At 39.2% G+C, this 16,676-nt stretch overlaps 1 protein-coding gene across 11 annotated transcripts in view; it reads right to left on the reverse strand.

Moving 5' to 3' along the window:
• EYA1 (EYA transcriptional coactivator and phosphatase 1) overlaps window positions 1–16,676 on the reverse strand; it is a 165,400-nt gene that overhangs the window by 62,521 nt on the left and 86,203 nt on the right. For 7 of the 11 annotated variants that reach the window (XM_030943509.1, XM_030943507.1, XM_030943515.1 and 4 more), the window contains 4 exons: window positions 8,414–8,494; window positions 6,476–6,545; window positions 5,926–6,071; window positions 1,722–1,859 (listed from right to left, as the gene is read on the reverse strand). In XM_030943509.1, coding sequence (XP_030799369.1) covers window positions 1,722–1,859; window positions 5,926–6,071; window positions 6,476–6,545; window positions 8,414–8,494 — 435 coding nt within the window. The remainder of the gene's footprint in view (window positions 1–1,721; window positions 1,860–5,925; window positions 6,072–6,475; window positions 6,546–8,413; window positions 8,495–16,676) is intronic. The other 4 variants (XM_030943511.1, XM_030943513.1, XM_030943514.1 and 1 more) reach the window with 3 other exon arrangements.

Raw genomic sequence — 16,676 nt, forward strand, 5'->3', positions numbered from 1 at the left:
ATGAGTTTCCCATAGACATCTGCAAAACTATTTCCCTGTCCTCCCTAAAATCCCTTTTTATTGACATCCCTCTGCTTGAGATCTTTCAAAAAACACCTTTAGAGCTGTTAGATAACCAGCATGGGGTGCCAATTGTTTATTATACATAAGCTGTGTCAGCTTTATAGTTTCATTAGGCTCTTCTGGTCTGTGTGTTTAATTTTAGCCTCCAACTTCTATGGACTATATTTTTATTTGCCTGTAGAAGTTAACACAACAGGATCCCAGTATATGACTGTGGCATGAAGGCACTACTGCAATAGAAATTATAGGCAGCCCAGACATGATTTTTCAATCACACTATTTCCTAGCAACTGTGAATTATCAGTTCCTTAAAAGCTGAAATGTTGATTCAGAAGTTCATTTTAGCTGAGGCTGGCAAGCATTTTGAGCTTTCTCCTACAGAGAGGTAGGATTTTTGGAGGGGGGAAGGTGGGTGTGGAGGTGTGTTTGTTTGAGTTCTTTTGTGTAGCTGCCTGCAGAAAGCAAAACCAGTAACCTTGTTTGCTTATATTTACTTTGATGAGAAGATCATCACTACTCAGCATGTAGATGAAAATCCATGCGCTACTCTGGTCCTGTCCCTCTTGCTTGGCAGAGCACACTATAGATCAGCAATATTTGAGATGTCAGATGGTCACTTCTGCCCTATGGAACTACTCAACATACGGTTCAAAAGGAGATTAAAAAAATGCAACAAAAAACATCTCTCTTGTGTCTGGGCAAAGTACAGGATCAATACCCTTAAAGCTGCGGAACAAAAGCAAAATCTTATTCACTTAGTCTCTGAAAGCACTTTTGCCTCAAGACATTTCATGGAGTGTTTACTTGGTGGCACACAGTTTAGACTGAGCTTGATAATATACAAAAGTGCAAAACTTATAAAAAAATGTGGTCCATTTCTGTGATTGAAGACTTATTTCAACAATTCCAAAATCACAACACACCTGATATCTACTGCCAAATTCAGGGGTGAAATGGCCTGCAGCAGACATCCCAAAATAACTATTTCTGGTAAAAAAAAGATTTTTTAAAATATCTGTTAAGTGTGAACAACCCAGAACCAGGCACAACTAGTGACTTCTCAATACAGAAGAGGAAAAAGGAATTGGGGGAACAAGGTGGAAAGACATTAAGTAAACTAAACAGGCAAGTACAGCTAAAAAATATAATTGATAATAATAGCCTGCACATACAAAGACCTACAGCTTTTAAATAGACTTCAAAGAAACAGACTTCAATCATTACTTAGCTACCTCCACAGCTGCAGTAGGTATTTTTATCTTCTTCTCCCTCCTCGAACATGCTCAGGTGTCAAATTATATTTGGCACTTCCTAAATTCATAATCCTGTCACGTTTTACAGGACTAGCTTCGTCTCATTCACTATTTGCTAAACAATTACTATTCAGAGATCCATTTTTTTGACTGTAACAACACTAGAATATTTCACTATTTAAAATTAAATGAAGCAAGGGGTCTTCTAAACTGCTGAGAGCTGGCCTGTTGCTCTCTCAGCAAAGGCAATCATCATTTCATCAACAACTGCAATAAAATCAGAGTTAAGAGCTCAAGCAAACATTCATTTTTATTTTAGGAATACAACAAAATAAGGAGGAAAAACCCCACCACAGCATTAGCTGTATCTAATTAATGGTAATATCTATTTATACAGATACAGACCTTGCATCTGGTAGCTATAGGGAGCCTGTCCAGGTTGAGGTGTGCTAAAGCTGGCACCGTAGCTGAGAAATCCTGTTTGTCCAGGTGACTGTGACTGTGCCAATCCACCTTCTGTCTTGATGCCTGTCCACAATGCACCTAAATCAGTTAGTGACAGCAAATCTATTTGTTCATATTCATACAGGGATGGAAAATAAAATCACTTAATTAACACCCATTTTAACATATACCTACTACTGCCTGACAGAACAAATATTGAGAGCATGCACAAATTAATAAGGTAATGGCAGTCTAAGAGCACACTGAAAACTGAAGTTCGCCAGGGAAAGGTTAAATTCAAAACTGTGTTTCCAATAACTGCAAAAGAAATTTATACATGAACAGGAAGTTGCATTATTCCTTTTTTCCTTTCCTGCCAGAGGCAAACTTTTCCATATATTCACGACATTACACAGAGGTAGATTAGCAACTTTATATGAATTTAATGAAGCATAGCATAGCCAAGCTCTCCTGCCATCTACCCATTAATGACATAAATGAAAATTGCATTGTATATTATTCCTACATGAAAATCACACAGCTCCAAGAATGTTTTTTTTTTTTAAGAATTAGAAGTGGATAAAGAAAACTAGCAGTATTAAGTGCAATGATGATTTTTCAAAGGTAATTAAACATTAATTTAGTTCTTAACAAATAAGCACCTAAGAGACAGGAACTATTCCTGAAGCAATCTCCTGAACTGGGAAAAACATAGCAGAATCATTAATCTGCACTGGCAGACAAATCCATTACACACCACATTATTCTCTCACTTCTAAATTTAGTTATAAAATAATCCAAAGTCTGATCAGTGAATGACTTGCTGCCCAGTGTCAGTGATTTTTCCCTCAATTTGTAAGGCAATGAGCAAGCAAATATCAGCAGGCAAAATACTGAGGAAATGCACACAATTCAGCCTCTGTCTCTTAGTTTTAATTATAAGGTTGTCCCAACACGAACTACCATTTAAAAATAATTATAGCCAAAGTAATGGAAAAGTGATACAATATTCTTAGGTTTCACTGTGGCATTCAGTGATAACTCATTGTTCAGAAACCAACAATATTTGAACTGGATTTACTATGTGTGAATTAGTAACATTCATTTGAAAATTACTGTTAATCTAAGTTCATTTCCTGGTTGGATTTTTCTTTAGACAATATTCAACAAGGTTTCAAGGTAGGAGTGGGCCCAGAAATTAATGTATTGGCAAAACTTCAAGACCTCCCTATATACAAATGACAGCATATTTTCTACCATCTAAGTAATTATTTTTCAACTGTTGTCATTAATTAACCTCAATTCCTTCTGCCAGACCTTCTAACTGCTGTGCTAAACCTGTTTGCTTGTTTTTCCCTGATGCTTACTTGATTCTTCTGTTTCATGTTACAATTAAAGCAGTTCGAATGACAAATCTCGACACCTCATTTCCAAGGGGAAACTCTTGCTGTGGATGGCTTGGTATCAACAACCCCTATTTGTTGTCTGTTTAAGGACTTCTGAAATGCTGATTAAATATGGCTCAGAGAAAGTTTAAGTAAATCAAGCATTAAATTTCTAGTCTAAATTTCCCTTAGCAGTCTGATCCAACTCTCCATCTCAGACAGAGCAGGAGGTGATCAAAAGCAGCAGTAGGAGGATGCCACTTGAGTGAAGACAACTTGGCAACGACATGCCCTTTTCCAAACCTCCATGCTATGAAGAGCCTTTCATCTCCTGGGACTTACTCTCACACTTGCTCTCATCCCCAAAGCCTTCACTCATCAAACCTTGATGCTCCCTTCTCCCAAGTCTAAGGTACTCAAGGAAGTGGGAAGGGACAGTGACACAAGAGGACTTACAGGATCTGGAAGGTAAGGAAGTTGGTAAGCAAAGCCTTTGCTAGATGCTGGTGCTGGAGCAGGCAGGAGGAAAGAGCTCCAGGAAATTCTCCAGCCTCCTCAGGGGCTTTGCAGATGAAGCAGAGCCAGGAGCCCCAGGGCAGCAGCTGTCAATGGCATTCCCCTCCACCCCCCTTCCTGCCTGCATTGCTGCATGGATGTGGAGGTGGGGAACTGGAAAAATGAAGAGGCTAGAGGTACAGTTGAGCACCTTCCCAAACTCTGCTCTAGAGAGAAAACCTGAGGCAGGCTGATACAGGAAATCATGAATACTCTTTCTTCTAGTAGACCCAGAGTAAAGAAACAAAAAGAAAGAGGCCTCAACTCAGTTTTTTCTTTCACATAGGCATAAGTCTTCTCCCTTTATACTGCTGTAAGATTTCTGCCTGGATGAAAAAAAGGCAAGACAGACGGTACATGGGTTCTAAACTGCAGATAAAAGAGTAGAATTTTGGCTCTAAGCAAGGCTTCAGCTCTTGCCTATTGCAAATGAATGTCCTAATGCTCCCCAATTTCATTTGTGAGTACAGATTATATGGCATGCCTTAAATATGCAAAAAATATATGTTAAGTCCTAAAACTTTTTAATAGTTATTTGCTTTTAAATATTACTCCTATAAAGGACATCAGCAAGGAGCACCTTAGCACCAGCCACAAGGCACAAGTCTGAAAAGAACAAAGCACATAAAAATTCTCTTGGCTCAGGAGCTGAGGATTTCAGTGGTCAAAAGTAAGCTCTGCAATGAAAAACACTGCAAATTTATCTGAAGTCCTAGGCATGGGGGATGGACTAGGCAAAAAACCAAACCAAAACAAAAGAGCAGGCAAGCATGTTAACCCCCACAGGCAGTTGCCAAGTAAAGCAACTCTCAATTACAGCTCCGACGACAGTGAGACAGCTAAACTCAAGTAGTGAAATCAAGGCCTGGCTGAAGTCAGTGGGAATTTTAGAGTTGACTTCAGTGAAGTCAGGATTTAATCCAGAGGAACCAAGCTAAAAACAAAAAAGTCACTGTTTGGGCCACCCGAGCCTAGCAGTCAGCCAAGTATGAACACGAGGTGTCCACAGGAGAAACAGGTCAACAAAAGCAGGGTGGGGAAAAGGGTTGTTTGTTATCATCCCCCCTGATCCAGATGGAATTAGCAGACAAGCTCTCATCAACAATAGGAGCTCTTGTGTGTTTGTGTCTGTGTATGTCTGTGTGTGTCCAAGACTCCCCATCTCACAGTGTAAGTTTAAAATATGTTCATTCGAACTGAAGCTGAAACATCCAATTTATAATTAGAAACCTATTTTAAAGTAAGGGGGAAAATAATGTATTTCTTTTGCCTAGTGTTCACCATAATCTGCCATAGGATATACTTGAGATCCAGTGGATTTTCAATTTGCAGACCTCAAGATGAAAGATTCACCAGTTTTGCACTTAAAACTTTTAATACTTTTAAAGCGAAGAGCTTATATGGTGAGTTCTGTCCTTTTGGTATAAAACTTACATTATCTGAACATATTTTTACAAAATATACTGCTCAAAGCATGTGGATTGTATATTTTTAATATATTCCCCCAGAGGAGTATAAGACCTATTTTCTAATAATGCATCCTTGCTGCTGCACTGCTATGTGGTCTGCCAGCAGACAGTCTGGCAGGAAAATGGTCTCACCCATGGCAGCTTGTTTTTAAATTAAATTTTTTGGGAAATATTTGCTACTTAGTACTATCTCCTTCATCAGGCAGACAGAGCTTTAGTGGCAATTTACCTCAATTTTCACCTCCAGGGAGTTTTAAAACATTGGAAAATGAGATTTTTTTTTGATGGAGGCATTTTTGAATCAGTTTTTTTTTGCCTGCTGAAAATCAGCACAGCCTTGTAGATTCATCTGGGTTCTAGTAATCTGTACCAGCTGAAATTCAGACTTTTACATCCCAATGTAACCTCATGCACTGCTGGGGAGCAGAGCCCTGAGCAAGTCACCAGGGGCTGGGTCTGTGTCATGGAAACCCTGAGATCTCTTTTCCCTTTTTACTGCTGTATTTTTGATGTCACCAACAAAAAGCTAATCATGAACCTCTCCTCCTGACCCCAAAATGAGTTTATTTTCTTGAGTACCTTTTTAGCTCTTTAACACATAAATTAAACATCACTCATTCCAAGGTGAGAAAACCAACAGCCTTCCACAAGAAACGCTCTGGTGCTGTCCCACTGAGCACTAACCTAAGGGTCACACAGGCTTGATCTAAAGTACATTTACCTGAGGAATAAAAGAGCACGGCTGGGATTTCTTACCATAGGAAGGGATTCCGTAGGGCTGGCCGGGCTGGGGGTAGGTGGCATAGGCTGTAGCTTGCTGCATTCCTGCTGGGAACTGCGTCTGCCCATAGGCAGCCATCGTTTGTGAGGATGGGGTGGGGAGAATGTGTGGGTAGGGTCTGCTATTGATTACAAGGGACAGAAAATAGGACAGACACTGCATTAGACAGACATGCACGTACTTATTTTTAGCCTTATTATAATCCTGCTGTTTCATTAACACATAATCATAGGCTGTGCTAGACAATGGAAACTTTAAGAGATAAAATAAGAAAGAAATAATAAGAATAATATAATAATAAAGAAACAATAAGAAATCAATAATAAAAGAATAAGTGAAATATGTACTTTAAAAATATTTTTCAAATACATTCTTAGCATTTAAAAAAAAATTCCTTAGAAGCTCCTGCAGTTTAAATTATAGCTTAACAGATGGACTCAATTATTATTTTAAATGAGGTTAAAATCTGCCTATTCCAGTTATTATTATTACTACTACTATTATTATTTTAAAAAGATATCATACTTGGAAGGGTAAATCTGTGGTGGGGAGAACTGGTGTGTTTGTCTTGGGCTGAAACCACTGCTTCCAATTGCTGTACCAAGGAGAAAAGAAAGCATACAGAAGTGTAAATACACACACCAAAGATAAATATTATTTTTCCTAATAGAATTTCAGAGTATTAACAAGATTTTAATTAAATTCAAATATCATTGATACCTTAGATAGAAAATAATATTTTATGAGGAACTATACAGGAATGCTTAACATTAAAATCTCAATTGCAAATCTCAAATACTAAATTGCCCCTTTGTACAATTCCTGAGCCATAGTTTATTCTTTGGTTGCACGCAGGCAACGTTTTCAATGCAAACAACCTATTTCCTAATGGAAACATTTCCTTTCATATTTTCAAAGGATTGTTGATATCTCAAGTGCAACATTTTATTAACTTTTAGAATTTTTAAGACCTACATTTTATGAAGGAGGTTTATGCGTGCCTCGATTGAAAACACATGGCCTGCTTCAGAGCACGCCTCTTTTTTAAAAAAAATAATTCCTAATACAGACTATGTATTACCTTATTACACATCTATTTTCTTCCACCTAATCTGCTGTCTAAAATGCTTTCAGCCCTTCAAATCAGTATTGCAGAAGGATGTCCAGGGTGCAGATGCAGTCAGTGGAACAGGTAAGAGGAGGAGGCTGCACCGCGAGCCGCTCCCCGCGCAGCCCCAGCTGACACGGAGCCTTCCCCCAGCACTGCTCGCTTCTGTCAGCATCTCTGGGTGCTGCTCAGAGTGCGGCAGCTCGGCTGGCCTCCTCTGCTCAGGACGATATTTTTGGGAGCCCTTACACCTCTGGTTACTGTCTGGGTGTCACTTCTCCTCTAGGTCCCAAGGTGGGCTTGGGAGCCTTTGCCAGGAAAGGGTCAGCAGCAGGTTATGAGACTACTGTAAGATCAGACAGCCCGAGAAACAACAGGCCCTATTGCTAAGTGCTTGGAAATAAACAAGGCACACATAATTACCCCTTGCCCGCTACCCCCTTCCCGGCCAGCTACAGGAAAAATCCATCATCTTTACACTCTGGGAGGGAAACAGGGACCCTCTTTCTGCGCCTTCTACATCCGATAATTTTTCTCTTCTGTGGCCTGTGAGGCTGCAGATATGCCCAAGTGTCTCCAACCTTTACTCAGATCACCACAGATGTATGTAGCTACAATTAGGTACACACTGTATTTTCATCTTTCAAAGCATTAAAATACCTTAGAAACCTTTCTTTGGGCTTTCAGGCTTGGTGCTTTCAAACTCATCAGCCTTTACAGAAAATGGAGGCTGTGACAAGACCAGGAAAGGGCTGGCTACCAGGAGTCTGACTGGTTGTGAGATGTCAAATTTTGCCACTACTGAAATGTAATCCCACAGTCTAATATTAGATCCTTTTCTGATTTGATTTGCACAATCAAAACAATGTGATAGAAATTCCACAGGTGTGCAAAACTGAGCAAACACCCTAGGTTGTTCTCACAGTGTTTGTATCTTGTATGCTGGAAGCTAAGATGCATATGCCTTCCTCTAAGAAAAGAAGTCTGACAAAAGAATAAATACTTTGGTAATAATAAATTACAATAAATAAGGAAGACCTACTCCTCAATTAGAATAATAATCACAGATGCATGTATGTTTACTCACAGAAAACAAAAAATAACTCCTCTGGGCCAGAAAACTCCCTAGTGAGACTCCCACCAAAGACAATAAGCCTGATATCAATCAGCCTGATACTGTAATGCTCCTCACTTGGGGAAAACTCCTGTTGACTTAGACTAAAATGTACAGAAATCAGTAAAATATGGAAAGTACAAAAGGCTTTTTAAGAGGGGTGCACAGGTTTAGATCACATGGGATAAGAAAATAATAAATGAAAAAAATGCTGAGCTTAAAACGTTGGTTTATTCCTTACCTGATCCTGAGAAATTGTCTAAAGACCCGTCTGTGGTAGTAGTAGTAGCGATCTCACTGCTGTTCATTGGCTCTGTTTTAACTACAGAAATATAAACAGAAGATATTCTATATGCTCCCAACATTCTTGCAGGTGCATGCACACACAATCACCACAAACACAAACTCAATAAAGCAAAAATCTGCCAAAATGTTCTAAATCATGGCTATCAATATTTTGCATTTTATGCATTTGTGTATACAGACAGTGCAAAATACTGGCAGCTATGATTTATTTAGACATAAATATAAGATGATCAAGAGGGTTATTCCTGTCCCCAAGGAATAAAAGCCACTGTAACAAACCAGAAGTCCCCATGCAACTCTCTGCACCTGTCCTGATTCCTCTTAATCCTACAGACCCAACAATAAGGATCCACATTTAGATCAGGTCACACAGCATTTACAGGCTTGAAAGACAGCAAATTGAATAAGATAAAAGAGGAAATAATTTTTAAATTATTTTTGCTATTTAAATCTTGCTTCCAATTAAATAATTTTCCAGAGAAAAATTAAGGGTTTGTGATGAAGTAAAACACTTTTCTTGTGGTGGATTTCTCCTCTCAAAATGAAAACCAACTTTATACTCAACAACCCTGAATAAAAAAAGAGGACACAGTCCTCACCAAATACTTCAAAGAATGCTTTTATATTTTATCCCTCTGCACCCGCAATGTAACACAGCTGTCTGAGAGTAAAAGAGACCAAGACATTATTGCCTGTCTCATGCTGATCTATAATCAATAACCAATTGATGACTTCTAATAAAACCTGAAGTAAATAAACAATTTCCCTTTCTGTCAGTCCAGTGCAAAGTCTGTAATGTTAAGATCAGGACAGTATCCTGATCCAAAGAGCAAGGATGGGGCTGACTCAGCAAAATAGGTACCAATAGCTACTCCCTATACAGTTTGTCTATACATGTGTGTTCAGGAATTACAACCATCCCTAGCAGAAACCTTTGGTACCAAGTTTGAAAATGGTGAGGCAGAGGGACTTCCCTCTTTCAACAGAAGATCTTTCCTTTCATTGCCAGTCCACATTCTTATTTCTGCATGTTTGATTTCCTTCACCAAGCCTCCTCCATGGGATTTGTAAGAAATCTCTCAAGATTTTACTAATCGTCCAGTATTTTCTTTTGACTCTCATGCGGGATTTCTGCCTGCTGACTTGGGAGGTCAATGCTTAGCTGCACACAAAACTCTGCTGTGTCTGCATTAACAAGCAATGCAGTCCATTTAGGAAAGTTTCATGAAGTGAAATGGTTGGGGCAGAGGGCCCAGTGTCCAGAGGCTGGGCATTTTTGAGAGCATTTATTCAGCTTGAGAACATTAGCTGCACTTCTGCAAAGCAGCTTTTTTGAAACAAGTGAAGTCCAAGAGACTCCCTAAGGGGAATTACTGTGGTAAGAAAAGGTGGCCATGAGGTTCACTCCAAAAGTGCACTCAGGATTTGAACTCTAACTGTATTACAAAGGTATTTCTTAAAAACACAGCATGTAAGTTATTCACCATCCATTTAATGACTAAACGCTGAAGGTCTAACACACAGATACAATGAAATATTTATTGCAGAGTGTCTATCACAAGTAATTTTTCAGAAACACTTTTACAGCATTTTCTACAGTTTGTCAACCTAGATATGAAAAATTATAGGATCTACATTATCTTCTGCCTTTTCTTAAAATTTTATCACAGCTACATTTTACAGTCAGACTCATACTTCTCACATAGACTACTCCAAGTTTCCCCAGAATCTGCAAGTCTTCTGAACCTAATTTCCATAATGCAATTTTACTTTGGGAATAACAATGAAAGATGTTTTCCTCTATAGCTGGTATCTGTGGTGGGGGGAAACAGAGGAAGATAAGACAGATCCACCTAACCTGGAGTAAAGGGTGGAATTTTTCGGTATGTGCTTTCTCCAAACTCTTCTCCATTGCAGAAACAATATTCCATATTCTCCATTTTTTGGATCACTGCAAATTGGTAGTCCAAGGACTATGCTGAACTGCCTCACACAGTATAGAGAAGTATAGTGTCAGTTGTTCTAAGTAAAAAGCAGCCCTTCTGAAAAGGACTTGGGATTTCTGGAGGATGAGAAGCAAGGTGAGAGATGGAAATGTCCATTTCCAGCCCAGAAAGCCAAACTGCATCCTGGGCTGCATCAAAAGCAGCACAGCCAGCAGGGCAGGGGAGGGGATTTTGCCTCCTGCTCTGCTCTCTGAGACACTACTGGGAGAGCTGCATCCAGCGCAGGAAGGACATGGACCTGTTGGAGCAAGTCTGGAGGAAGGACACCAAGATGATTGGAGGTGTGGAGCACCTCCTCTTCAAGGAAACGCTAAGACATTTGGGACTGTTAAACCTAGAAAAGGTTTTGGGTGATCTAATTGTGGCTTTCCAGTACCTGAAGGGAGCCCACAAGAAAAATGAAGACCTTTTGCAAGAACATGTAGTGTCAGGAAAAGGGAGAATGGATTCAAAGGGAAAGACAGTAGATTTAGATTGGGTATCAGGAGGAAATCCTTTACTCTGAGGGCAGTGAAGCACGGGAACAGGTTGCCCAGAAGAGCTGTGGCTGCCCCATCGCTTGAAATGTTCAAGGACAGGTTGGATGAGCCTCTGAGCACCTATTTGGATCCTCGTTTAAGATACAATTTTCAGAAAAACATTGTCAAAATGTAATTCTGTTTCTATGACTAATGAGCGATACTTCTGTGCAACATAGTTTAAAACTGAATGCTGTTTACTACACATACTATTTTTAAAGATACAGGAAAAATATGAAATACAATGCAGTGCCATCTTCATGGGAAGGAATTCTAGTTGCTGACTGAGGTGCTCACCAATTTTTCCTAAAAACTTTATGTTTTCTCTCTTGGCTGTTCTATCCCCTGAATATAAAAAAACCCCAGGGTATAAGAAAAGATGTTCCCATTATTCCTGGATCCCTGGATCTGGATGCCCATTACTTGGGTGATAAAGAATATGCCCTAGAATGCTGTCTTTAGAAACAACCACAACCTTAATGAATCTTTGTGCCAAAGATAGCTGGGAATTTGATAAAGATGAATAGGTACTGAAAAACTCTCCATTCTCCAAGCACTTTAAAATGCTTGAAAATTGCTGCATATTTCCTTCTATCAGCCTAAGCACTTTTAAGAGGATGAAATCTTCCTATACAAAGAAATAAACTGAGAAGAATAACCATGGGTTTACCTGTTGGAAATATTTACATGTACTCTTACTGCAAATGAAGGTCTCTTTGTCCAAGGCAAAACTCAACTGCCCTGGAGCATCTTTCACCCCAGAATAACAGGGAAAAAGAACTGCAAAGGCACTGCCTAAGAATACAAGCCTCACAGTCTATCCCAGCAGCACATGAGTCATCCATATCTATGAAAAGAGACACATGGAGCTGTCCAAGGAAGCCAGGCTTTGGCTGGGCACAGATCTGGCCCTGCCACATGCTGCTTATGGGTGCTCTGGAGTACAGCTCTTCACATTTTCCAGGGCAATTAACATTTCTGCAACATGTCCTAAGCTTTCACAAGATGAGACTGGGACACGAGTGGGAATATTGCCACATCTAGACAACATACATTGCAAGCTTGCCAGGACCAGCCAACACCATGCTCAGTTGTGGTAAAAACTGTGGAAAGTGACACAGGAAAAGTTCCCCTTCCTGCTGCTCCTTTATCAAAACTGACCTTTACAGAGGTGCAGAATTATCAGACTTGAATTCTAGAGACAGACCCTGATTTAGCAATGTACTACTAAGTTTTAGTGCCACCCAAATCACTCACATATGAGATTATCAATAAGAAGTTCAACAAGCAGACTAATGTCTTAATCTGCTGCAAAAAGTCAGTGTTTATTTACAACCACTGATTGAGATTTGATTTGTATATCAAGGAGTTTAAGAAACTATGTCAACAAAGAGATTTTTTTCCCCTTATTTTTTGCTTCTAGTAATTTGTGAGATTCTAAAAATACTTAAAAAGAAACTGTGTAAGAAAACACATGGAAGAGTAGAAAAAATAGGAGTAGCAGATAATAGCACAAATGCTAGCTTGGAGAAAAAAAAGAAAAAAAATCAGAGATGTCACAACTGCTAATCTAATGTTATATAGATTGTTAACATTTTTCTTCTAAAGGAACTCAGGGACTGCAAGTGCAATGTGCCCTGTTTTCTCAGCTGTACAGCAAAAGGTGGTTAAAAATGACTGACATGGCAGTTTCTGAATTCTATTGAGAGAGAACTCCAGACCAGAACCCACAAGTTCATGTGGTTCATTGGCCAAGTAACAACTTTCTGAGTTCACAGCTTGTCATGCAGTTCCTGGTATATATATCAGTAAAGACTGTTATGAGGAATGAGATGCTGGCTATTTTAAATATGGATTTTGAGACCTAATATTTGGCTACTCCTAGCACAGAGGTTGTAGGAATACCTCATAAAGATTTGCACCTTCAAGCATGCAAAAAGTAAGGTTTTAAAATATCTTTTAAAAATTGCTTTTATTACATTAAATACATATAAGTCTTGCTCTACTGAACTCATCTTTGTTAACAGCTATGCCACATACATTAAATCAGAATAGAAATGTTGCAAACATGCCTGACATTAAATAGGTTTTGATTTTGCAGTTTCAAGATTGAATTAACACTATGATGTTATATTCTTTGTATTTTACAGAAAAGTGGGCAAAATTAAATTATTCTTGGCTGACAGCTCTCAGTGTTCATGGGCTACAAGAGACTCAACAAGGTGTGGTAGTTAGTTTGTTTATAGACATACATAAAACCACAATCTCTTGCCCTATTTTAGCTGGCATCTTCAAATAATAGTAGTAACTAAACACCATGTAAATCTTGATTAAGTACTTAATGTATAATCAATTGCTATTCGCACACTTTTTTGCTTGACATCATCCTGTTTCTGTACTCACTATAGAAGCCCAAAGTTCACCTAGAAGCATAAAGATAATTTTTACTGACAACAAGACAAGAATTCTACCGTGAACCTCTAAGCTGATTATGTTTTCCATTATTTTATTCAAACAGCCCTTTGTTTGTAGTGAAGAATCTTGCAATTATAAAAAGGTTACAGGTTACTCAATTATACTAATTCCTATCCAGGATATTATTGTCTCTGTCTATCACAGATTATCAAATCATGAGCTTCTGACCATGAAGCCTGATAAACTTGTTACTGCTTCTCAAAGAAAACTCTTCCTGAATCTTATTGTCTGGAAACTACCAGAAGGTAATTTCCAGCCTAAATTTTTGTATGGGTTTCAAAAAAGTCCCTGCTCAAAGCAGCACATTCTAGTTCAAGCCCAGACTGTTCCCTGCTTTCCCCTCCTCTGATGTGAGAGGCTTCAAAACTCCTCCAGTATTTGGGCTGTGGCTAACATTTACGTTTTACCACATACACCCCCAAGACTCTCATCTTCCTCTTATGCATTTAAGGTGAAAGGGCTTTAACAACCCCGTACCTCCTCATCTAGCAGTAAAACCCTTAAATTTACAAAGAAATGGTGTCACTGCTACAGTGCAAAATCAGAAAGAAAATTCAAAAACATCTGGATAGAGACAGAGCTGGACAGTATTTGTAGCTGCTAAGCAAGATTCTACCTGGATTTTTATCTGACAAGTACAGTCGTGGGTTAAAATTCACTGCAGCTGGGAGATGAGTGTATCTGAGTCAAACTAAGGTTCTTATCCCTTCACACTCACATGTCCAATTATACCAAATGTTTGTATCTCTCCCCTGCAAATGGAAGGAGCATATATATCCAAAACCAATTCTTTTAAAAGTGTCACGGACTATTCTCTTTCCTTTTCTTTTCATTTTCCTTTTTTCAACTGGGAATCTGACCATGCACATGTTCAACATTTTGCAGTGTTCCCAAACAGTGTTCATATTCTTTAAGCAAAGCCAGACAAAATGACCACAAAACATCACAGGCCCAGTCATTAAGGGCAAAGAAAGTTGTCTTCACTACCTTCTGGGAACATGGAGGTCTTCACGTGAACAGGAGAGCAGCATGGAGAAGTCAAGCCTGCTCCGCCATTTAGCGCACAAGACACGAGACTATCTCATGAAGACAGAAGCACAATGACAAAGCAGGTGGGACTTTTCATAAATGGGAAATAATATGCTCTACATTTGGCCAGTGTCTGAACTCCAGGACTGAGAGACTTAAAGCCAAATTCACCTGGACAAAGAGAGATAGTGATAGCTTCTGTTCCCCTCCAGCCAGCACCAGCAGCAGCAAATTCCCTAGCTTGTTTCATCAAATCTGGTGACACAGGTGGTTCACTCACTGACCAGGGGTCAAATGACATGGCTAACCCTGAAATGTAACCAAGTTTCATACTTTTTTTATCTACCTGGGACAAGCAAAATCCATCAGAAGATTATAAGGTGCAAATGCAAATGCTACATCATCAAGCCACAAGTCTGAAGTTGCTAAGGCTCTTCAAACACTACCCTATTAAGGGTGTGATCTTTGACTAAGATGTTCTACTTCTGTTCCTTCTGCAGGTGCACAGTGACAGGTGGGGCTGGATCTCCTTCTCATCTCATGTATTACTGGCCAGGCATATGACAAATGACACTTCATTTGACATTTTTGTATGGAATCACACAACTGTACACACACGTGCATAACAAGCTGCTCCCACTGGAAAGAAACCACCCCTGGAACGATGTGCTGTGGCTGGTTTTGAGAAAAGAAGAGGATATCCTCACAGGCCCTTGAAACCCCACAGCCTGTGCATAACCACTCTGGGGCCCTTGGGCACACTCAGAGGATGCTCTCACTCTACCACACTTCATCCACTGTCTGAAACAGCATGTGTTGTGAACATCTATATAAGAAGCTTTCAAAAATAAATTATATTAGAATAATGATGCTTCTAAGATTTTCCTTTCTTTTTTTTTTTAAGTAATTTGTCATTTGGAGTATTTCGTTTACCTCAAATGCCTGTGGAAACCAGTATTGCTATTAAGTCATCACTTAAAGGAAGTCCTTTCTATCAGGAAAAACTTATGGAGGAAACTGAAATGGAGACTCTGTCAAAAATGGAAGCACATACATATAGAAAAGACAGCAAGCAAATAAATATTTATTAGCCAGTCTCCTCCCCAAGACCTTGCAACAGGAGTTGCTCAACTGAGTCAGCAGAGAAGTGGACAAGTCATTTCACTGGCCAAGTGCCTATGAAAGAGGAATAATAGAGCATTATGCTACATGTGCTCAGGACAGAGAGACTCTTGGTGAAGCAGGAGAATAAAAGGTAAGACAGAGTCTGGAAGGAAGCCAGTGTAATACAGCAAGGAAAAAAAGGTGAAGAGCAGGGAAGAAAGGATAGTTCAAGTAAGCCCCTTGCCTTCACATAAATCAGCTGTATCTGATTTTTATCCTCCAGAAGTGACATCAAGTGGAAGGTTCCTACTAGCCTCTAGAGACCCCCAGCTTGCTTTTGGGAGCCCAGGACCCCTGCAGTTTTTCCCTCTGGCCAAACAACGGTCCCCTTGCACTCTTCTGGGATGATTAAAGTCAGCATCCGCAGCTGTTGATGCTAATACCCTTCTAAAAGGGAAATACTACATCTACCTTTAGTACGCTATTCTTTCAGGATGTCTAAATACAGAGGTATCAATTACAAGTTTCATACCATCAAGCTCCTTAGTGCAAACACAAGTATAGAAATTTCAGCATACATAATTAATGAACTCCAGAAATGAGAAATTAAAAGGTACTGGAATCCAACCAGAATCACCAAAAGAAGCATAATTTTGCCTGATTACCATCACCACTTTGCATCCCAAAGCACACAAAAACCCAAAAATTTAAAAAAAAAAAGGAATAAATTAAAAATCATTCACTGCAAATGAGAATTGCTGAATTGTAATATTGAAAGACTATTTTGAGCACTACAAAGTATTGCTAGAATTTCAAGAAATATAATTTATAGAAATATAATTTACTTAGAGAAATCTACATCACATGCCATAACAACGACCAGCTCTATCCCCTCTATAGATTTTAACATCTTACTCCCCCATTACTTTAGGAAATACTGAAAACAATTTTTTCCCCATTCTGTAATGCTGCAACCTGACAGCAAACATACCACACAGTGCTGCCTTTTGAAATCCCGAAGATGGATTTATGTTCACCAGACTTAAAACAACCTTTTTAATGGCCA

Source organism: Camarhynchus parvulus, chromosome 2, assembly GCF_901933205.1.
Source record: "Camarhynchus parvulus chromosome 2, STF_HiC, whole genome shotgun sequence".
Classification (NCBI taxonomy): domain Eukaryota; kingdom Metazoa; phylum Chordata; class Aves; order Passeriformes; family Thraupidae; genus Camarhynchus; species Camarhynchus parvulus.